This window comes from Python bivittatus, unplaced genomic scaffold (assembly GCF_059951505.1).
Source record: "Python bivittatus isolate LINGU-HERP-01145 unplaced genomic scaffold, Pbiv_v1 ctg000960_np1212, whole genome shotgun sequence".
Taxonomy (NCBI): Eukaryota; Metazoa; Chordata; class Lepidosauria; order Squamata; family Pythonidae; genus Python; species Python bivittatus.
The window spans coordinates 9,286,549-9,309,781 of NW_028277124.1; the positions used below are offsets into that span (position 1 = coordinate 9,286,549).

The 23,233-nt window shown below is 38.8% G+C and overlaps 1 protein-coding gene across 1 annotated transcript in view; it reads right to left on the reverse strand.

Moving 5' to 3' along the window:
• Nucleotides 1–6,607: 6,607 nt before the first annotated feature.
• The window catches only part of HARS1 (histidyl-tRNA synthetase 1), a 35,910-nt gene continuing 19,284 nt past the window's right edge, over nt 6,608–23,233 (reverse strand). Inside the window, exons 7-13 of the mRNA XM_007430639.4 lie at nt 23,003–23,101; nt 17,097–17,190; nt 15,944–16,071; nt 15,622–15,861; nt 11,177–11,293; nt 8,796–8,942; nt 6,608–6,925 (exon numbers count right to left, since the gene is read on the reverse strand). Coding sequence (XP_007430701.1) covers nt 6,866–6,925; nt 8,796–8,942; nt 11,177–11,293; nt 15,622–15,861; nt 15,944–16,071; nt 17,097–17,190; nt 23,003–23,101 — 885 coding nt within the window. The 3' untranslated portion in view covers nt 6,608–6,865. The remainder of the gene's footprint in view (nt 6,926–8,795; nt 8,943–11,176; nt 11,294–15,621; nt 15,862–15,943; nt 16,072–17,096; nt 17,191–23,002; nt 23,102–23,233) is intronic.

Consider the following 23,233-nt stretch of genomic DNA (forward strand, 5'->3'; position numbering starts at 1 on the left):
CAGCGGGCGGCTAGAGAAGGAAAAGGCAGAACAGCCACGCCTCTCCGGAGATTCCGAGCTACCGTTTCCTTCTCCGGAGGAAAGTGGATCCTCTTGATTTTTCATTTTTACATTACGTGGCACGTGCAGTGAGCCATTGCAACCATGTGTCTATTTTTGGTCCACTGTAGAGTCAAAACCAACTGAGGCAAAGATGCTCACAGAGCGACACCGTTTCTGCGCGTGATCCCCATGAAGGCACTATGAAAACACAGATATTTGGCTGCACACAATTAAAAATCACAGTCAACCATTTTTTACTGTACCATAATGCAAAAACAAGGATTCAAGAGACAAATTACCTTGGTTTTACATGATTTTTTTTATCAGGGCTTTATATGAAGCCACCATGTGGTTACTAATACTAATGTCTACCTGCATGAACCCTAGTAATCATGGGGCCAACTATTTTTAGCACTACTGTGTTGCAAAAATGTATCCAAGGCATGGATCCTCTTCAGTAGCATAATTTTTATGGGATTCACAGATCTCACAGCTTTTTGTCCCATGGTGGTGCAAAGATGCGTAACTGAGACACAGATCTTGAGTCCATGTGATTTTTTATGGGATCCATATCAAACCATTTTCAGATCATGTCTGATCTGCTCACAGTGATATGATAGGTTTTGATATGCCATGGAATGAAATGTATGAATCTGAGATAGGATCCACATCATCTTTATATAAGATCTGGTGAAACCACTGTCAAAACACAATAAACAGCCTTCTGTACAGGACCAATCAAAACCACAGGTTGTATTATTCTTGACATCTCCATTGAGCAAAGAACTATGATTGCATTTGGGAAATGTAGCTTCATGGTTGCTAATTTTATATGAGGTTTGCCTGGAATACCATCCTGTCTTTGCTCTCTTTAAACAGACTGTAAGAATTCTAAATGGAATACATTTGTACAAGCAGTATATCCTATCGGTATCATGACTACTCTCACAAAATATATGTTCCATGTTATAACTGAGTCGGGATGCTGATTTATTTATTTTTTTAAAAAACCTATTCACTTCCATCTTGTTATTTGGAATAATTGTGGCTTAATGAGTATAAAGGCTTAAAAGTTGTGGGTTTGCTGTTTATGAAAGAAGGCAAAGAAAGAGCATCCCTGTCTGCAAATGGGACAGAGACAATAGTTTTCTATGAATAAGTGCACTGCTATTTTTTTTAAATAAAAAATATATTTTTTGTTTTACTTGTTCAGAGGAAAACAAGTGCACTGCTAATTTTTAAACTTTGTTTCTGTGCATGTTTTCAGAATTATAGATTTTGAGTTAAAATACACACACACACACACACACACACACACACACCAACATTCATTCAGTCTCTAGTGCAATAAAGACCAGAACAAAGAGATCAATCAAGAGCTCATCTAATCCAGCATTCTGTATTCCACACGGATCATCTGGATATCTTCAGGAAGTTCACATCCTTGGGCAGGAAGATGACAGGCCTTTTCCACTCTCTCTCGAGAACATGTCACTAGTATTTCAGGTCTGCTGGTTGCAATTCAGGAGGTGGTACTGAGTGCTGTATTAATTTGTCTGTAGGTGTGAAGATGCTAGTCCTTCAAAATGATGTATCTATTTAAATATCATAGATAATAACTGTTCCATCTATCCTCTCCTTAACTGGTTAAAGATTTTGTAGGTGAACATAACTGTAATGAAAGCAACAACATTCATGTGATATTTATATATTGCACAAGAAAAAATATTTCTTTCTTTGCCAGTACTGAGTTTGCTGCCTATCCCTGTACTTGGATTGCTTCAAATCTAAATTCTACAAGTAAGGAAGAAAACTAAAATAGCATGGATTTAAATTATAAATTGCTGATTACCAAGGCAGGGCAGCCAACTAGCAAGGATAACTTGGAATCCTTCACTGAGTCTCTGCTGGTGGCAACATCTTGGGGATGTTAGCTATCTTGACAGCTAAGCATGGTTAGTGCTTGGATGGGGGAACCACCTGAGAATCCCAGGACTGTTGTCTAGATGAGAAATCAAAAAGAAAAAAGTGAAGAACCCAGTTAAGAAAATTGCATGGATGCAGTCATAGGAGTGTAACTTGTTCTAAAGGCATATTTACCTTTACTGAGCAGGGTTATGATTTCATAGTCTCTGCGGTCCCTTCCAGCTTTACAATTCTAAGATTTCAGTGTATCTGTGCTATCTACAGTCCTGTGGGGAAGGTAATAAAACTTTGAGTGTTTGTACCTCCTGTAACTAAGTTATGATCCATCCATTCAACCCTGACTCCTGGTGACTACAGGGACAGGTTTCTGCACTTTTCTTGGCAATATTTTCAGAAGTGGCTTGCCAGTACCTTCTTCCTAGGGTTGAGAGAGACTGGTACAAAGTCACCAGGGCTAGAACTCATGGCTGTCTCTATTTGAGAAACCTGCCCGGAGCCAAACTTCTAATTTGCTATTGTTTAGGTCACATCTTTCCCTGGACAAGAAGAGTCTATACCCCGAGAAACTTCCTTAAAGTTCCTCCCAACTGCACAGAAGGGCCAACATATAGATGTTGTTCCTGCTGACAGTTAAATCCTAATTTATTACTTAGAAGATTTATTCTTCCTGACATCCTTTGAACTTCTCTTTTGCATGTTATTTTGAACCTTTGGCAGAGTCTGTGCAAGAGAGATCCCTAGAATTCCCCCTCTCAAAATCTAAGCTCCAAGCCTTTTCTGATGCTCAGATCCTGAGGATGCAAATGATTTATCTGAACTACAAATCCACCCCCACAAAGATTATTCTTTTCTTTAGGATATGCACAAACATGTTCAGCTCTTAATCTAACCTTCAGCCTTGATTTCCTGCCACTATCCAGTTCAGTTGGTGCCCCTACCATTAAGTCACCACAGTCACATCCTTGCCTATAGACCTCCCTAGGTTCTCAGGCTTGATTAGAATTAACGCCAGCACTGAATTTACACATCTATCAAGAAAACCAGTTTGGTTTAGTGGTTAAGGTACTGGATTAGAAGCTGGGAGAGTATGAATTCTACTCCCACCTTGGGACTGGAACCCAGCTGGCTGACTTTGGGCCAGACATTCTCTCTCAACCCAGGGAAGATAACTGGCAAGCCACTTCCAGAAAAGGTTGCTGGGAAAACTGTAGAAATTGTTTCTGCAATTACCAGGAGTCAGAATGGACTCAGTGGACAATCACAACAGCAATATCATGCTATAAGTCCAAAGTAATGATTTTTCAAACATTTGGACTAATTAAGATTTCTTCAGCAGTCCTCTTTCTAATGAAAGAGAAGGTGGGTTGGTGATCGTGACAGAAGTCCAGCAATGTTTAGATGGATGATTATCAAGAAAGATGAAGCTGGAGGCCTCCCATGCTGTTTCTTTTTCAGGCAGCTTGTGCATGGATTTGTCTAAATATTTTAAAAGTATTTTTTTTTCCTGGTTTGGATTTCCTGCAGCTGTTGCAGAGTGGAAATATATTACAAATGGTGTGCTGCCAGTAACTATGTCTGTCACTGAGCCCAAGTCATGCACAGCCTGCCTTCACCACACTGTGGCAGCAGCTGGTTGCATGCCATGCACCATTTTATTATTTATTTGAATTTATTAGCCACCCAACTCCAATGGACTCTGGGTGGCTAATACATTTTGCCTTTTGGCATGCACTTTTTCTCACCCTCGTTACCCTCCCCGAATTAATAGATTGGATGTAGCAGGCTCAAATTCTTTGGTTCTTACTGCTAAGCCAACAAAGTTGTCATCTCTTTGAAAGAAAATTGGGAAAAAGAAACTTTCTTCCAGTAGAAAGTGGAACAGAATTGTTGGGTCTGTATCTCTTTTGAAGTGGAATAAAGCTGCAAGCTCCTGTAGCCCTCCAGAATTTGTGGGTCTGAAATGTTTACCCCCTTTGAAAGATTTTGTAGAAGGACTTCAAGGGCAAAATAAATTCAACTCCCCCCCCCCCCCCATTTCCACTGTGTTTCTGTCCAACTATTTCATGAAGCCTCCAAGGTTGGCTTGCTAATATCACAGGCAGCAGAATATTCTAAGCAGATCTCTAGTCAGGATAGCTGACCGAATTTGAGTAAAGTAAGGCTGGATATTCAACACATTTCATTATTTTGCTAAAATGGAAAAGATGAATGCAGGAAACCTGGGTTTCTTTCTTTGCCAGTACTGAGTTTGCTGCCTATCCCTGTACTTGGATTGCTTCAAATCTAAATTCTACAAGTAAGGAAGAAAACTAAAATAGCATGGATTTAAATTATAAATTGCTGATTACCAAGGCAGGGCAGCCAACTAGCAAGGATAACTTGGAATCCTTCACTGAGTCTCTGCTGGTGGCAACATCTTGGGGATGTTAGCTATCTTGACAGCTAAGCATGGTTAGTGCTTGGATGGGGGAACCACCTGAGAATCCCAGGACTGTTGTCTAGATGAGAAATCAAAAAGAAAAAAGTGAAGAACCCAGTTAAGAAAATTGCATGGATGCAGTCATAGGAGTGTAACTTGTTCTAAAGGCATATTTACCTTTACTGAGCAGGGTTATGATTTCATAGTCTCTGCGGTCCCTTCCAGCTTTACAATTCTAAGATTTCAGTGTATCTGTGCTATCTACAGTCCTGTGGGGAAGGTAATAAAACTTTGAGTGTTTGTACCTCCTGTAACTAAGTTATGATCCATCCATTCAACCCTGACTCCTGGTGACTACAGGGACAGGTTTCTGCACTTTTCTTGGCAATATTTTCAGAAGTGGCTTGCCAGTACCTTCTTCCTAGGGTTGAGAGAGACTGGTACAAAGTCACCAGGGCTAGAACTCATGGCTGTCTCTATTTGAGAAACCTGCCCGGAGCCAAACTTCTAATTTGCTATTGTTTAGGTCACATCTTTCCCTGGACAAGAAGAGTCTATACCCCGAGAAACTTCCTTAAAGTTCCTCCCAACTGCACAGAAGGGCCAACATATAGATGTTGTTCCTGCTGACAGTTAAATCCTAATTTATTACTTAGAAGATTTATTCTTCCTGACATCCTTTGAACTTCTCTTTTGCATGTTATTTTGAACCTTTGGCAGAGTCTGTGCAAGAGAGATCCCTAGAATTCCCCCTCTCAAAATCTAAGCTCCAAGCCTTTTCTGATGCTCAGATCCTGAGGATGCAAATGATTTATCTGAACTACAAATCCACCCCCACAAAGATTATTCTTTTCTTTAGGATATGCACAAACATGTTCAGCTCTTAATCTAACCTTCAGCCTTGATTTCCTGCCACTATCCAGTTCAGTTGGTGCCCCTACCATTAAGTCACCACAGTCACATCCTTGCCTATAGACCTCCCTAGGTTCTCAGGCTTGATTAGAATTAACGCCAGCACTGAATTTACACATCTATCAAGAAAACCAGTTTGGTTTAGTGGTTAAGGTACTGGATTAGAAGCTGGGAGAGTATGAATTCTACTCCCACCTTGGGACTGGAACCCAGCTGGCTGACTTTGGGCCAGACATTCTCTCTCAACCCAGGGAAGATAACTGGCAAGCCACTTCCAGAAAAGGTTGCTGGGAAAACTGTAGAAATTGTTTCTGCAATTACCAGGAGTCAGAATGGACTCAGTGGACAATCACAACAGCAATATCATGCTATAAGTCCAAAGTAATGATTTTTCAAACATTTGGACTAATTAAGATTTCTTCAGCAGTCCTCTTTCTAATGAAAGAGAAGGTGGGTTGGTGATCGTGACAGAAGTCCAGCAATGTTTAGATGGATGATTATCAAGAAAGATGAAGCTGGAGGCCTCCCATGCTGTTTCTTTTTCAGGCAGCTTGTGCATGGATTTGTCTAAATATTTTAAAAGTATTTTTTTTTCCTGGTTTGGATTTCCTGCAGCTGTTGCAGAGTGGAAATATATTACAAATGGTGTGCTGCCAGTAACTATGTCTGTCACTGAGCCCAAGTCATGCACAGCCTGCCTTCACCACACTGTGGCAGCAGCTGGTTGCATGCCATGCACCATTTTATTATTTATTTGAATTTATTAGCCACCCAACTCCAATGGACTCTGGGTGGCTAATACATTTTGCCTTTTGGCATGCACTTTTTCTCACCCTCGTTACCCTCCCCGAATTAATAGATTGGATGTAGCAGGCTCAAATTCTTTGGTTCTTACTGCTAAGCCAACAAAGTTGTCATCTCTTTGAAAGAAAATTGGGAAAAAGAAACTTTCTTCCAGTAGAAAGTGGAACAGAATTGTTGGGTCTGTATCTCTTTTGAAGTGGAATAAAGCTGCAAGCTCCTGTAGCCCTCCAGAATTTGTGGGTCTGAAATGTTTACCCCCTTTGAAAGATTTTGTAGAAGGACTTCAAGGGCAAAATAAATTCAACTCCCCCCCCCCCCCCATTTCCACTGTGTTTCTGTCCAACTATTTCATGAAGCCTCCAAGGTTGGCTTGCTAATATCACAGGCAGCAGAATATTCTAAGCAGATCTCTAGTCAGGATAGCTGACCGAATTTGAGTAAAGTAAGGCTGGATATTCAACACATTTCATTATTTTGCTAAAATGGAAAAGATGAATGCAGGAAACCTGGGTTGAAACAAGTTTTATTGATATCAAATCATAGATTCAAAATGTCAGTGTTTTAAACAATGGACCAGAATACTGAAAATATCAGCCTTCATTTGCTTTGAACTACAGCTCCTTACTCTTTAAGATTAAGCTCCTTGATCTCTAAGATTAAGGAGCTTTACAGCAAAATAAATTACAGCTTTGAAAAAAAACCTCTGATTTGCCACAGTTATGAAGAATTTTGCAGGTCTTTGCAAAGGGGAATCCAGTATTTCTAGAGAATATATGTTCGCATCTTGATTTCCTCTACAAGCTTTCCTCTGCAAATATCCACCTGCAAAGCAAAAGTATGGCCTAATTAAGCTACAAAATATGTATCTCAATACCCTTCTTACTATACTTTAGTAAAGTTATCACAATGTAACATTTATGTCATCTCTTCTTCCTATCAAGGTTGCCATGTTTATGTCACTTCCAAGCAGACTGCTTATATCATGCAGCAGAAGACATGTCAAAAGCCTACGTACAGTTTTAATTAATTTTTTGAAAGACTGTTCAAGGCCTGAATTTATATTGAGAGACTGTTGAAGGCTGCATTGTAAGAAGAAAGCTGTGTTCGTCTATGGTAGCCAAAAATCAGAAGGAATCTGTTAGCATCCTTTCAGACTACCAAATCTTATTAAAAGGCATAAACTCCTGTAAACTGCAGTTCAACTTATGCATCTGATGCATGGAGAGCTAAGTTGATATGGACTTAAATTGGGATGGGGGAAGCTAGAACACAGGGTAGTTAGGCAGGTTACATGTGAGTCAGATTACAAGTATCTTACCAATTAGCAGTTTGTTGAGATCTCAACAAACACAGTGGGTTTTTAACATATTACAATGGCTAATTTTACCTTACCAATTAGCAGTTTGTTGAGGTCTCAACAAACACAGTGGGTTTTTAACATATTACAATGGATAATTGGCAAGATCCTTGTAATCTGTCTCTCATGTAACTTGTATCTGCATAAGCACCTTGTCTTTCCTGTCTCTTCCCAATTTAAATCCTACATCAGTTTAGCCACTCCATGCATCTGATGAAGTGAGCTGCAGTTTATGACAGCTTATGCCCTTCTAATAAAATTTGTTAATCCGAAAAGGTGCCACCAAACTCCTTCTGATTCAAGGCTTCATGTGTCTCATGCAACAGCTGATGGATTACTTTCGGGGGAATAAAGGCACAAGGTTTTAATTCAGTCTGCCTCAGTACAATTAGTACCATTTCCTAACTCTACCGCTTGTAAAAAACAGTAATTTCATTCAGTATCACAACATGTTCTACAAAAGGTCACTTTGCACAAGAGCTCCATTCAGTCAGCACCACTTATACCTCCTATCTTTGTGTGAGGGCACATGTTCAGTTTATGTGCTCACTGCCATTTCCCAGGGCTTTCAGGCTAGGGCAGGTTTTACTGACAATGCCCCTATGGCTATGCTCTATTTCAGGAAACTTTTTCCAGATTTACGTGGCCTCACATTACATCCTGACCTCTTTTAGAGGAAGTAAGCTTCCTTCTTTTTAAGGGAGCCACTAAACTGGTGCTACCCTGGGATTGTGACCAAGGCTTCCTTTCCTGCCATTTTTTTTTTTTTTTTGGTGCCTTTGAGTGACTCTTGCTGACTGCCTGGACTAGTCCCTGCAGTTTTCTTGGCAAGATTTTCTAAAGTGGTTTGCTTTGCCTTCTACTTAGGGCTGAGAGAAAGTGACTGGCCCAAAGTCACCCAGGTGGCCTCCTGCTATTTAACTCTCACAAAATTGGATAGAAATCTTTGTCCTAAACCATTTTATTATAGAACTTCCTTCTTGGGCCTTTGATTGCTTTTTAAAATTTGTAAACAGAGTTAATCTATATGTGCCTATTAATAGTTGATGTTTAATTTCAACATACTTAGACAAATTCTTTTGTTTTGCAAGAAAGAGACAAATTGAATCACATATTCAACTGAGAAACTGTAACCATCTTAGGAGAAGCCATACATAAAAATCTAGCAAACTTCATTCCTTTGTGTCAAAGCACTGATGATGTTACCTAGATTGGTAATGAAATGTTTGCAAGAAGAAAAGCAAGCTCAGAGAATACCAAGAATCTAATGATTCCTGCTTTTAGTTGAGTATTCTGGAATCATGGTATAACCCTAAAATAAAATGGCATGCACACCTCTTCTCTAGTAACCACATCACGCAATTTGACAACTCCATCCTTTAACTCTTGCTCTCCCAATATGGCAACAAGTGGAATTCCTGTTTCCTCACAGTACTGCAACTGGCTCAGTAGTTTGGGATTTTTCTTATAAAGTATTTCTGCCTGGAAAATACAGTAAAACAGAGGGAAAAGTTAGTAGGCAATGATGGAAACTAACCATTATTCTGGCTCCAAAAATTCTGGTGCTCATCAGTTTTTCTCAGGAAAGACAATATTATAACGTATATGCATTCTTTAGACTATTTAGTCATTGTTTCAATGTTCCTCAGTTATATGAAATGCTACGTTATAGGATACATTCAGATGAACAGGTCTGACTAATGTCTTGCCTGAACACATATATCCAGCATGCCCTATAATATTGCAACACAGTGAATTTCCATGTCAGATATTTGGATGGAGGTTCTTCACAGGTGAACTGATGCAATAAATAGTCTTATCTTTAAGCTAAAGAGTGGACTTTTTGGATCAAGAGCTATGCACCATTTTGTATAATGTACAAGGTGTCTACTTAAAAAATGGGTGTGGGTAGGGAAAAGTAGAAAAGACCAGAGCAAGATAAAGAATACAGATTAACACTGAATAAACTTTAAAGTTTAAATAGGCTGTATTTGGCACTGGCCAGCCAGAAACCCCCAAGATGTTCAGAAGAAGGCATGAAAGTCTTCTTTGACAGCACAGCATACACATAAATACATATACATATTACTACTGCTCAATATTTTCTTTAAAGTTAAATATAAATTATTCCTTAGTGTAGGCTTTTGAAAAGAAGAAAAAAACCAATTTAACCCTTTTAAAAGCAATTCAAAAGATAAACAGATTAATTCCAAAATATTTAAAAATCTTAATCACTGGGGTAGAATTTGATTTTGTATAATCTGTAACATCCAGGAAAACTTGATCCAATTAAATAAATCTACTACATCAAAGGCTTTGTTTAATGTGTAGTCTAATGAATAATAGTGAAGAACTTGAAAGTTTGCTCAATTTTTTTGAGAGGTCAGTTTCACAGAAAGGAGTACAATAGTGTGCACAAAATAGAAAAGGTATTTTGTTCCAAACTGGGAAAAAATCAGCACCACTCTGAACATTCCACTGGAATTTTCTGAACATTCAACTTTCCAATAGAACATTTCTATTTCACATGTTCCATTATGGTCCATCACAGGAAACGTTTGGAACTTTAAAAAAGCCCCTAGGTAGGGTCACAAAAATCACTGGGATGATTGTCGAAGCTTCATTCTACAGACTGCCCATGTCAGTAAAATTTGTTAAAGGAATGATGTTTTTAAGCAAACTGTAAATATTTTTTTTCCATAGTGAAAAGAGAAGCAATAGTTAACCATGTTTTTTTGCAACTTAGTCTTTATGAACAAATAGCCATAAAGTTAAGTCTAGTAAAGAAACAACAGCAAGGGATTCACTTCAGCATCAAAGCCCAAGAACTTATTTGTCAACCTGCCTACAAAAGAATATATAGCACAACACAGAATACACAGGGACAACAACATTCCATTATGAGTAACTCATGAACTCAAACATTGCCACAGCAAAGAATCTAAAAAAACAAAAAGACAGTATTTTTTTTCTTATGTCCCAAACAGCTCAGATTTAATTTTCCTTCAAACTCCACCCTTTTTCCCAGAAGTATCTGCAGACTCTTGCTGCTTTAGTCCCACAGAAAAGGAGCAGTGTTTACATCACCACACCACAATGCTATTTGTATCACTCTGGCCTCCCTTGTCTCCATCATGGATACCACTGCTTCTTCCCCTCAACTAGCTTTTGCAAACAGCAACAAGGATCAAACCTGCACTGGCTGTTTATTAGCTACGCATCCTCCAAACTCCCATGTCTGCAAAAATTTAAAAGGACACAAAACAAGCTAAGTGGAAGAACATACAAAACAACTTGGAACAAAACACTCTGTTTGAGTGTGAGGCAAAACTTTGGAACAACTGAAACATTTCTTCTGAGTTGGAATGTTTCTAGCTCTGAATGTTTTACAAACCCCAGGAGGGGTGAAGGCATTCTCCACTGATGAAGTACACCAACTAAACTTTGAACAATCAAATAAATAGTGTTCTATTGTATGGATATCCTCATAGCATTAGTTCAGAAGTGAAATACTTGCTGCATTATAAGATGATCAAACTCATATTCTTAATTGGACCCAAACGATCAGGTTTTTAATAGAACAGCTTGCAGGTCTATCTTACTGAAGAGCTATATTGCATCAGATACACTTACACTTATGATTCTTTCCTACCAAACTCAGAGATCTAGTCTAGAATTCTAATTATTGGCTTGACCCTGATATAATTAAGTTGCACCTTAATTCCCGAATCCCACAGCTCAGACACAAGCTTTAGCCTTTCTTCAAGCAGTTTCTTTTGAGCAGATGCTACAAGCACCTGGGTCTCTGTTGTTCGGATTTTCTCTTCAGAAGCCTGAAGGAGAAAAAAAAGAGTTGAGAGAGAGAGAGAGATTTATGGAAATATAATAATAAGAGAATCACTACAATTCACACTTGCAACCCAGATTTAATAAATTAATCTGGATGGTTCTCCTCCTGTTGGTGTTCCAAAGAGCCATAAAAACCTGGCTGGTCTCCCAGTCCTCGGGCTAGGATAGTTGATGTCAGTTGGTGGGATATTTTGAGGTTTGCCATTTGCTCTTTTTTTTCTTTACTGGAGTTTGGTTCTGTGGTTTGTTATATTGTTTTGATGTATTATAAACCATCCAGAGTGGTTTGGAGTTGGGCAGCATCAAATTGAATAAATAAATAATTTTAAAACCTCCTGACATTACCGTAGAAAATGGGTGTTGTGATAGACTGATATACTGTGATATAAGTACAATGAATTGATTCTTGATTCATCTAAGGATTACAGTTTTTAACCTGATATCCTTTCAAATGTTCCTTCCTCCTTAAAAAGATCTCATCATCTTGGTACTGTTGCTTCTATAACTATCCTCATTCTACACACTTCACTAGCTGCCACATCAAGTATGAATAAAGCATTTAGTTCTTTTTAGTCTGAGAAAAAAGATAAGGATGGACATGAACATTTATAAAATTATGGGTGATATGATGGAGATAAAAGAAAGCTGTGCCACTGTCATTTTATACTTTACACAGATTTTGTACCAATATCGATCAGTATAGCTGATTAATGAAATAATACATACAGATATATAATATAATTACTCTGCCACACTAACATTTTATTCTAAGCTAAAAAGCTGTCTAAACTTTAATGTTTAATTATAGGGAGGATACCCCAGTCATATGAACATATTAGCTGCCACTTTTGCAACTTTACTATACAATGACTAGAACTTTCCAAAAGTCTTCAAACATCATTTAAATATTTATCTTTTTGATCAATTATTTATATATTTGTAACATTTTCAAATAGCTCCAAAAGACTTAGGATGTGGAATTTATTTTTGCAGAAGCTACTGTATGCTGGTTCTTTTCAGCAAGGATAGTTCTTCTTTATGGTGCTGAATGGTTCCCATCAGTTTCCATGGAATACATATTAGGCTAGTTAACATATAGTATCCTAAAATTGTTACTCTCTAATAACTCTATGTATACATTTGCTTAAGGATCAGAAACTTTGCATTTGATTTCATTAAGGATCAGTGAATAGATGCTATCTAGAATAAGCGGCTAATTAATTTTGTCAATTAGCCCAATAACATTTTCATTTGTCTTTTGATTCCTTTCTTTAGTTGTCCTTCCCCAACAAGTAGTTAAAATATAAATATGTTCAGTTCCATTAACAGCAGAGGACCTCACTTGTGTTGGCTCAGTGCCTAGAGGATTTAAGTCTTTGGATGGGGAAGAACCTCCTCCAAATCAACCCTAGCAAGATGGAAAGGCTTTGAGGTTTTGGTCCCCTGGATCTGGTGAGGTATCATCTCTGACTCTTGCTGGGGCAGAACTCCTAGACTTGTAGCTGGGGGGTGTGTGTCACAGATTCATCTCATGTGCCAATTGCACCCATTCCTGGACCTGCTCACAATCACTTATGCCCTGGTCACTTTCTGGTTGGATTATTGTAACCTGCTCTACATAGGGCTGCCCTTGAAGAACACCTGGAAATTACAACTGGTCCACAATGTAGCAGTTCTGGACATCCCACAGTTTGCTCATATTACACTGCTGCAGTGCAAGCTGTCCTGGCTTCCTGTTTCTTTCCAGGTGCAATTCAAAGTGTTGGTTATCATCTTTAAAGCCCTAAATGTTATGGGGCCAGGCTGTTTGTGGCACTGCCTCTTCCTAAGGATATCTGCCCATTCCATCAGGTCAGATAGGGTGAGTATGCTCCAGGTCCCTTTCCTTAAATGTTGCTTAGTGGGACCTAGGAAGTGCACCTTCTCTTTAGCAGCCCCTGCCTTGTGAAACACCCTTCCCCCTGAGATCTGGCAGCCCCCTACCCACCTAGTCTTTCAGAGGGTCTTGAGGAGCTTGCTGTTCCTGAAAGTCTTGGGATATAGCAAGGCTGGAGCCCAGTAAAGTGGAATGATGATGGGGGAGAAGGAGTGTTGCATTTGGGGCACCAGACGTTTTTGTTATGGTTTGATATTTTTAATTATTATTTTGTGAGCCACCCAGGGTACATAAGATCAGTGGCACCATACATCTTTTAAATCTGTCTGTCTGTCTGTCTGTCTGTCTGTCTATCTATCTATCTATCTATCTATCTATCTATCTATCTATCTATCTATCTATCTATCTATCTTTGTGAACAGACAGTAACATTTGGTCATGTGAGATAGCTTCATGAGTGCTGTCATGGAAAATGGCCATCATGGGGGTATAGTCATTTACAGAACATCAATTTCACTGAATGCAAATTAGTAACGATATCAGACAAACAACCTGATTGCAAATCAGAAGTGGGTCCAGAACCCAATACACAGAACATGAATTTGGACTTGGTTTTCTGACACAAGAGAATTTCACAGATGGTAAAGAACACAAAGGCCCAGAGAGAGAAAAAAATTAGAGGTGTGGAAAATGTTCTGAGAAGGAAACATGTGATTTTCCTGACATGGGCCATTTCATCTCTGTTCTTTGATTAGAACAGATTTCTGACCACCTGGGATATAGTTGGCCAGAGATTAGAACATTTTAACTTCAAACATTGTATCCACTTCTAGAAAATGCCACTTTAAAGAACTGGTACTTCCCTGAAACTGATGTTTGAGGAGTTCATGAATTCAAACTCACAAATGCAGACAGTGTCCTTGTCTGAAACATTCCAGAGCTAAATGTTTTTGGCAGGAACCTTATCTCTACATAGACTGACACAAAAATCTCTAGAACTGAGAGACTGAAACAATCACTTAGGCTGTATGAATTCAGAGATGACCACTTAAATAACATGGGGAAATAAACAGCTCTTGTTCATCATGGTCTCTGTAAAGCACACATGAATGAATAATCAGCTCCATTTCCTGATGATAGGCTTAGCTGGTTATAGAGCCAAGGATGCAGAACCTCCTTTGCTGAACCTGTAATGTTTTATAAATATGGGTGGATGGGAAACTACTGATGTAAGACTAGGCTGAAATAGCCATACCTAAAGGTGAAGCAGGCACATAAGCAGAGAGGACAAAAAGCCAGGAATCTGGTCTAAAAGATCCTTTAGGGAGGTATATAAGAAGGAAAGAAGTCACATTGTTAAGGAAACAAAGGGAAAAAGGTCACCTGAACCAGACAAAGGAAGTTGGGCCTGAGCACATGGAAACCCCCCACCCCCAATCCCATCAACAACTACCAGACTTGTAAATTAACAAGGCAAGAGTAGCTGCCAGTCTTGTGAATGAACAAAGCAAGGACTTTTGGGGATAAAAGGGGTCCTGAAGCCTGCCCACTCTGAGTCGTTTTTGGCGGCTTCCGTCCCTCTAGAAGGACATGGGTATGTGTGAGAAGTACATTGTAACCAGTAAAGTTTTGCTGTTACTTTAAATTTGCTGGGTTTCTGTGTATTCCAAAGAATCTGCTGTGTCTCAGTGTTTGGATGGAAGTGATTTGTGTGCATATCTAATTATTTTCCGGCTGTTGCCCAGGGCTGTGAGTCTTGTCTGCTCTAGCCGCACCTATCTGGAAAACCCAGGTAGAAAGCAAGGGTGGCTTACAAGATCTGTGCGCCTCAACTGGTTGTGAGTGTGTGACCATAAGCCGACCCTGGGAGTGCCTGTAACACTGCTGTGCCTAAATGGAATGATCTCTAATGCCTTCTGGATATAGTACATCAACTAACTGATAACAAAATGGTATGGAGGGAACAAAATGGAGGCCGAAACAAGATGAGAAATTTCTTCTCTTGCACCTTCATAACAAAGAAAGGAGTCTGTCCTCTGCATATAAAATGCAGCTTCTTCCATAATCCAATTTATGCAGACAGCTCTCCAAATGTATGATAGGATTTAGAAGGTATATAGGAAGAATCATATCTTGATTCATCTGGTATTCAATACTGTCAGAGCAAAAAAGAACTACCCAATCTCAAAACAGAGTGCCACTTTGGTATAGAGGTTATAGGCAGTGGACTAGAAACTGGGAGATCAGGAGGTCTAGTCCTCCTTTCGGCACAAAAGCAAGTCACACTCTCTCAGCTCTAGGAAGAAAGTGCTTACAAACCATTTCCAAAATGTTGCCAAGAAATCTGCATGGTGGAGCTTTTATTTCATTTGTTGCAAGCAGACCTGTATGTAATCACAGACAAGCTTTCAAGTAGGAAAAGCAAGGAATCTTTACCTCTATTTTTTGTTCCATAATGGAAAAGATCCGTTCGATGCCAATGCTGACTCCAACACAAGGCACTTTCCGACCCTTGGGATCAAACATCCCTACTAACCCATCATAACGGCCACCTCCAGCAACACTGCCAACACCAACAGATTCCTCCATATGATCATTTGGTTCCTGGAGGATAGCCTCATATATTACCCCAGTGTAGTAATCCAAACCACGAGCCAGACTTAAATCAAAGGAAATCTGTAAAACAATTTAAAAATCTCATAAACAGAACCGAAACACTCAACTCAATGTCATTAGAAGAGCAAAGAATAGTATTTACCTTATCTGAAATTCCAAAAAGATCCAAATATTTGAACAGCTGTTTCACTTCTTCAAGCCCTTCCCGGGCCAGTTTATTTTGTGAGAGCTTTGGATCTTGGAGCAAATGTTCGATCAAACTCAACCCACCTGTGGAAATGAGGCATGTAGGACACATGTTCTGTATGAAAGATGCAGCAGCAGTAATATGCCTTTATAAAAACTTCTTCCATTCAACCCTCCTTTACTTTCTCTATTTCTTGTGCAATGCAATTTCATTTCTTCTAAGACTGAAATATATACAAGTTGAAGTAGGCATACTGTACAGGTAGTCCTCGCTTAATGACTTTAATTGGGACTGGAAACTCCATTGTTAAGTGACATGTTCGTAAGTCAAAAAATCACATGACCGCGCTGCTTAGCAATGGCAGTTCCAGCAGTCCTGATTGCCATCATTAAATGAGAACTGTATGGGTCATTAAGCAAAGATCTCATGTGACCATGACTTCCGACTTCCTGCCAGCTTCCCCATTGACTTTGCTTGTGGGAAGCTGGCAGGGTTGCAAATCGAGATCATGTAACCGTGGGATGCTGCAACAGCCATGAGCATGAGGTCTGGTCATAACTATCACTTATTCAGTGCCATAGTAAGTTCAAGTGGTCGCTGAACAAGTGGTTGTTAAAAGAGGACCACCTGTATTTATACAGGTAGACCTCGCTTACCGACTGCCTCCTGCAGCAATCATTCAAAGTTACGAGGGTGCTGAAAAAGTAACTTTGTGACCAAGGCATGCATTTACAACCTTCGCAGAGTCTCTCAGTCACATGATCCCCATTACACTCAGTATGTGTTGTCCTCTGCCTGACCAGTCTTTTTTTTTCTTTTTCCCCCCTCAAAGAGCAGAGAGATTGGAGAGGAAGGGATTATAAGAAATTAAGGAGGCACACAATGGAGAATATACATCAAAAGGAATGCACTAGTGCTGGCAGCCACAAGTGTGCTAGGCAAACAGCCAGTGTATTCCCCATTATCAGCAAATGGGGGATACAAAATTGCTCTCTTGTAATCTCTTACGTACCACCTTGACTAGTAATGGGATAAAAGAGAATGACATCAGCATTTGGCTTGCATGCCTTAGAGAGCTAGAATGTATCTCACCTATTTTCATACTCACCATTGAGTCTTACATATTCACCAATATGATCTGCAATCTCTGCTGCCAATCCCTTCTCTCCAACCATCTCATTTTTTACATCTTCCCAAGCCATCTGTAGACAAGATCAAAGCTATGTAGACTCTGCCTCAGCGAACGATTTTTCTCTTCTATTAGCCTGAGATAATCTGGAACTGTATTGTTTCTTCCTGTTTTTCCTACTCTGATTCTAAATACTCTGAATTTTCAGAGTAGTAATTTTCAGAATATTCTATTCAAAAACATGCAACAATTGGGAAGAAAAGAAGGCAGGAAAGGAAAATTATTTCTTTGAACAGAATTTTTAGGAAAAAGACTAAAAATGAAACAACCAATATAGTAACATCCTTCTAAGCATATAGGGCAATCACATTTGGAATATTGTATTCAGTTCTGGTCACCGCATCTCAAAGCTATACTGTAAAGCTGGGAAATGTGCAGAAAAAGGCTACCAAAATGATTAGGGGCCTAGAACAACTACTCTGCAAGGAACTATAACTATGTTTGGGACATTTTAGTTTACAAAAAAGACTAATAAGAGGAGAACCTAATAGAAGTATATGAAATTATGCATAGCATGGAAAATGTGGACAGGAAAGCTTTAACTCTTACAGTATTAAACTTGAGGTTATCTAATGAAATTCAAGACTGTTAAATTTGATTATTGTTTTACACAATGCATAGGGAAAACTACAGAATGTATTGCCATCAAAAGTGGTGATAGTCAACAATTCAGATTGTTTTAAAAGAGAACTAGACAAATTAATGAAGGATAGCTAGTAGTCTTGTTTGTTGTATACTAACTGTTAAGTTACATGGAAGCATACCTTATATACCTGTTTCCAAAGAGCTTTTGGTTTTACAAGACGAATGGACTTTTAGGGGTCTCAAGGCTCTTGATAACTCCTCTTTAATTTATTAGCACAGCTGTTGTTATTAAACAGAGTTACAATTCTAGCCTCTACAATTCTAGCCTGTTCATCTATTCAGGCAACTTCTAATTTTTACCTGTCAAGTAAGCAAAGCTAATTACAAAGAAAATGAATAGGCCTTCTGAATTTCTAGGAGGTAAGACACAGTAGCAATTATAAAATCAATAACCTCTTATTTGAATTCAGCTCTCATGATCATTCTTCAAATCTGACCACAGGCTGTCCTGAAATCAAATCTATCATTGCCATAAACCCAGGCTATGCTACAGCATAGAGTTTCACTACAGAGTAGATTTATATCTCCCAAGAAAATTGGCTTCTCTGTCTAGAAAAGACTTCTTTCTACAGCTCCACCTCAATATATACAGAAAGAGGGGAAGGGAAGGGAAGGGAAGGGAAGATGATGGGGGAGTCTCATTTGGCAGGACTAATATTGGCAGTAGAAAATAAAGAAATGCTACCATGTGAATTTCCTTCACTATTGTTGCAACTGGGGAAATACAGGTAGTTCTTGAGTTACAACAACAATCGGGACCAGAATTTCATGATGTCACATGACTGCATCACTTAGTGATGGCAATCCCTGCAGTTCCTATTGTTAAACAAGGATTGTGGGTTGTTAAGCGAGCACCTCCTCACAACTTCCTGCCAGCTTCCAACAACCAAAGTCAGTGGGGAAGCTACTGCTGGGTGAGAGAGGGAGTGAGGGGCTGCGTGGGTGGCTGGGAGGCATAGCACAAGCGCAACGAGGTTTGGGGAGGGTGCGCGGGTGGTGGGGGAGGCGCAAGAGTGGCAGGGCTGCTGCCAGGTGGGTGTGCGAGTGGCCAAGGAAGATGTGTGAGGGTGTGCCGGTGGCAGAGGAGGCACAGTATGAGCATAGCGGGCTTGGGGTGCTGCTGCCAGGTGCAGGAGGGTGCTTAGGTAGCCAGGAAGGTGTGGCACAAGTGCAGTGAGGCTCAAGGAGGGTGTGCTAGTAGCCGGGGAGGTGCGGCGCAAGCACGGTGAGGTTTGGTGTGGCTGCTACCGGATGGGAGAAGGTGTGTTAGGGTGCGTGGGTGGCCAGGGAGGCATGGTGCAAGCACACCAAGGTTCAGGGAGGATGCGCAAGTGGCCAGGGAGGCACAACATGAGTGCAATGAGGTTCGGGGAGGATGCACGGGTGGCAGGGGAGGCACGGCGCAAGTGCATCTCCTAGCTATGTGGATGATTGTTGGTTTTTTCAGCTGCTATATATTTTAATTTTTGTATATGTATTTGTTTTATTGTTACCACTGTCCACAACCCAGAGTCGTTGTTGAGATGGGCTGCTATATAAATTGGTTAAATAAATAAATAAATAAATTTAAATATCTGGTAGCCCTAAGAAAAAATAGTAGGCTCTCAGCCTGAAGAAAAATGGGAAACTATCTCAGCCACAGTTTGCAAAATACTCTACAACACTCTAGAAAAGATTTAAACACCCCAAAACCTGACATGAATGTACTCTAAAAATTCAACATGAACTCCCCCAAACATTCCATGTATGGACTCTCAACTTTTTGCTGCTACTCTCAAAGAGCAAGTAATTGTAAGTATCATTCTCATAATACTTATGAGAAAAATGTTCTTAGGAGTTTCCTGGGTTTATAGAATGGATAGAGCATCTGTAATCCTCTAGCATGGCTATGGGCGCATCTGGAAAGCTATGGATGAATCACCAGAAACATCTGAAAATCACCATATGAGCCAAGGTTTGCAATACAGTACCCATGGGCCTTATGGCACATGTGTTCCCCCAGTGGCATCCACAGACAACCCTCCTCCCCAAGCTACATGACAGAGTTGTTTTAAAAGTTAATGTACTTGTTAAACATGATTTTATAAAATATTACACTTTTTAAGATATAAAGTAATAATAAATAAATTAGTTATAAATAGCATCACAGACAAAAGCCTATCTGCAGGGAAATAAAAGAGAAGTTTATTATTTTATGATTAATATAGACAATTATTACAAGCACTCAGTTTTAGTAATATTTGATAATCTCTACTATCCCTACAATCTTCACCTAATTCTTTATTAGTTCTGATTTATAAATCTAGTGCATCTCTATTTATAGTTATGAAAAATGAGACTGGACACACTGGAAAAAAGCACTGGTATAGTCTTGACATCAAACATCATCACATATTTCTCAAAACCTTCCCTTGCCCCTTTAGGTTTCACTGCACTCTTGAACTTCAAAATTGTCCCTCAGGAGGTAGAATTGTTCCCATTGGGAAATGCTGCTATAGGCTAAGGGAACCATTTATCTAAGTTAAGGGTTTGGTTCTATAGCATAGCTACACTGAAAGAAATCAATATCCCTTCCTTCCTGCTCATTCTAAATCTGTAAATAGAGTTGAAGATTGTTTTTCCTTAAATAATAAATGTTAGATATAATGCAAAGTTATTCTTTTCTTTTCAAACTGGTTCTCTGAATTCTCATTTCTACTGGGAGACAAATCAGGACCCTGTGATCTATTTTATTCAGTTTCATTAACTTCCTTATTAAAAGTTATCTCTTTGAAATCAGAACCAGAAATATTTCTGGCTGATGGTGTTCTTTCTCATCACAAAGTTTCTAGATTATTTGCTGCTTGCTATGTTATTTATTTTGTTAAGAAACAGAAGGTTACTGGATTTAGAAGGGCATGATCTGAGAATTGGGTGGCATGGATATCTATGGTATGATAAAGCTAAGGTGAATGTAGATTTTAAAAATCATTATATGTGCTATATGAGTATGGAATAAAATATAAACGCAGGTTTTATCTGAAAACACCTTTATGGCTTTTAGCCCAAGAAGCATTTTACAGGCAAAAAATAATAAGTAAACATAAATGGTTAACCTACCGAGATGTACTAGAATTTTCTCAAGGGGATTGTAAAATAAAATCAAGAGAAGGATATCCTTGTCAATGGTTTTCTTATGTACAATTAACAGAAAGCTTTAAAGTGGACAAAATATTTTATGGTTTTGAACAAAGTAAGACTGAGTTTGAAAGAGAATTATGTACTAATGATGAACATGTTATTGCTAAAATATATAAACTTTTGCTGAAATATGAGACGGAAGAAGAACAAGTGAAAGAATGTTTGATAACATGAGCTAAAATTTTTGGCTATAATATACAAATGGATCAGTGGGAAAATATGTGGTTGAAAGGACTGAAATTTACATTACTGTATGTTCTAGCGTTAAAGAGAATTTTTATAAAATGATGTATTGTCAGTATCTGTCACCAGAGAAATTGTCTAGAATGTATAAAGGTACTTAAAATCTTTGCTGAAAATGTGAACAATATGAAGGGACATTTTATCATGTTTGGTGGACATGTAAAAAAGCCAAAAAAATTGGATATAAATACATGCATTAATTCAGAAAATATTAAAGGTTAAAGTACAACTGAAACCAGAGACTTTTCTTTTGGGACTAATGTGGTTTTGATGATTAGAAAAAAAATGGATAATAGAAAAAAGTGAGCTTTTTTTATAATCATAGGGATAATTTTGCAATTGTACTTATATTTGCTGCAAAGGAATTCAAAAGATTCTTTCTATTTTTTCTTTTTTACTCTTTTCTGCACTTTTGCTTTTTTCTCTCTTCTTTCTTCTTTACGGTTTCTACTCTTTATTAGTTTGTGTTAGTTTTTACATGCTTTGTAAATCTTTTAATAAAAAAATATTTTTAAAAAGTTTCTAGATTAGAATGGATTGTTTATGAGCTTTGTTTGCCTATAAAACAGGGGTAGGCAATCCAGAGTCTACCACCAGCACTCTGAGAAGATAGCTCTGAAATTTGGTAGCTGAATTTTGGCTCCACTTCCTCCCCAGAATTAAGTGTGGGAATGGAATGATTCTCCTTGCTGTTATTTCCACTTTAACATCCTGCACAGGTTCAGTTTTGGGGACTGATTCTGCCCCACTGTTTGGCATTTTTTCTCTGGAAAAAACTAATTTCCCAGTCTTAAAAACCAGAGAGAGAGAGAGAGAAAGAAAGAGGGAGAAGGAGGGTGGAAGGGAGGAAGGAAGGTTGGTCAAAAATGTTCACCCCCACCCCTTCTGGTTAGATGGCTTTCTTGTCAGGATTTTCTTTCTCATGGGAAAGGATTCATCCCATTATCTTTACAACAATAACAAATAATATTTTGACTACAGAGATCATGTGAAAAACACCTGTTATTGTGTGTTGTGTATTGTGCTATCTACTGCCACCTATTGGCGTGTGTATGCTAGCTACCCAGTGGGGGTGGCATAGAGCTATAATACAAGGGGAGGAAAATGTTCAGTCTCTCTGAATAGTTGTTAGTTGTTTTAGTGTTAGCCACTATGTAGGTTTTATGGGCTACGTAATTGTAACAAAGTACCAAACAGTGTACCTCTTCTCTAAGAGTTTGTAGCTAGAGATTTTGTTAAGCTTGTATTGCTAATAAGTCTTGGATGCTACATTAAACGAGAAGATGTGTTTTTCTTTATATTTTGTATGATATTTGCATTTTATGGAATTTTGCATTTTTATCAATAAACACCAGTTAGTATATATTTTTTGACTGGATTTCTTTGGGAAACAAGAAATGGACATTGCATTGTGTTTGCTGTCATGGCTAATATTTTCCTGGAGTTTTTGCTGCACTCTGCACAAACAGGAGTGTTTGTGATTATCACTCTGCCCGACATTTCTGAAGCAATCTGAAAGGTCAGGAATCTATGTTGTGACCCTTGACCCCTCAACAGTTGCCCATCCTGATGTCCTTATCTATCTTCTTGAATGTTGAACTTAAATTATGTCTTCTTTCCTGTTGTAACTTCTGTAACAGCAGCCACAAGAATGTTGTTGCATTTCATGGCCAATGACTGTGATGGCAAAATATCTTTCCCTGGATTTTCTAGTCACTTGAGTTATCAACCTGTGGTCCTAATAACAAAGTCCTTACCTTGTCTAACTTGTCTACAGTGGAACAAATGGTCCGGAATTTGCTGTCTGGAACCCCACAGACTGCAAACACCCCATCAAGGATGCGCCGGTCATTGACCTAGAAGGAAGTTAATATCTTTTCAAGCAGCAATCCTAATTCTCTTGGCAGATTTTGATACTATTGGTCATTTTCCTGAACTATTTGTAGGTTGGACCTTGGAACATTGGTTTACAGTGATTCCAGTCTTAC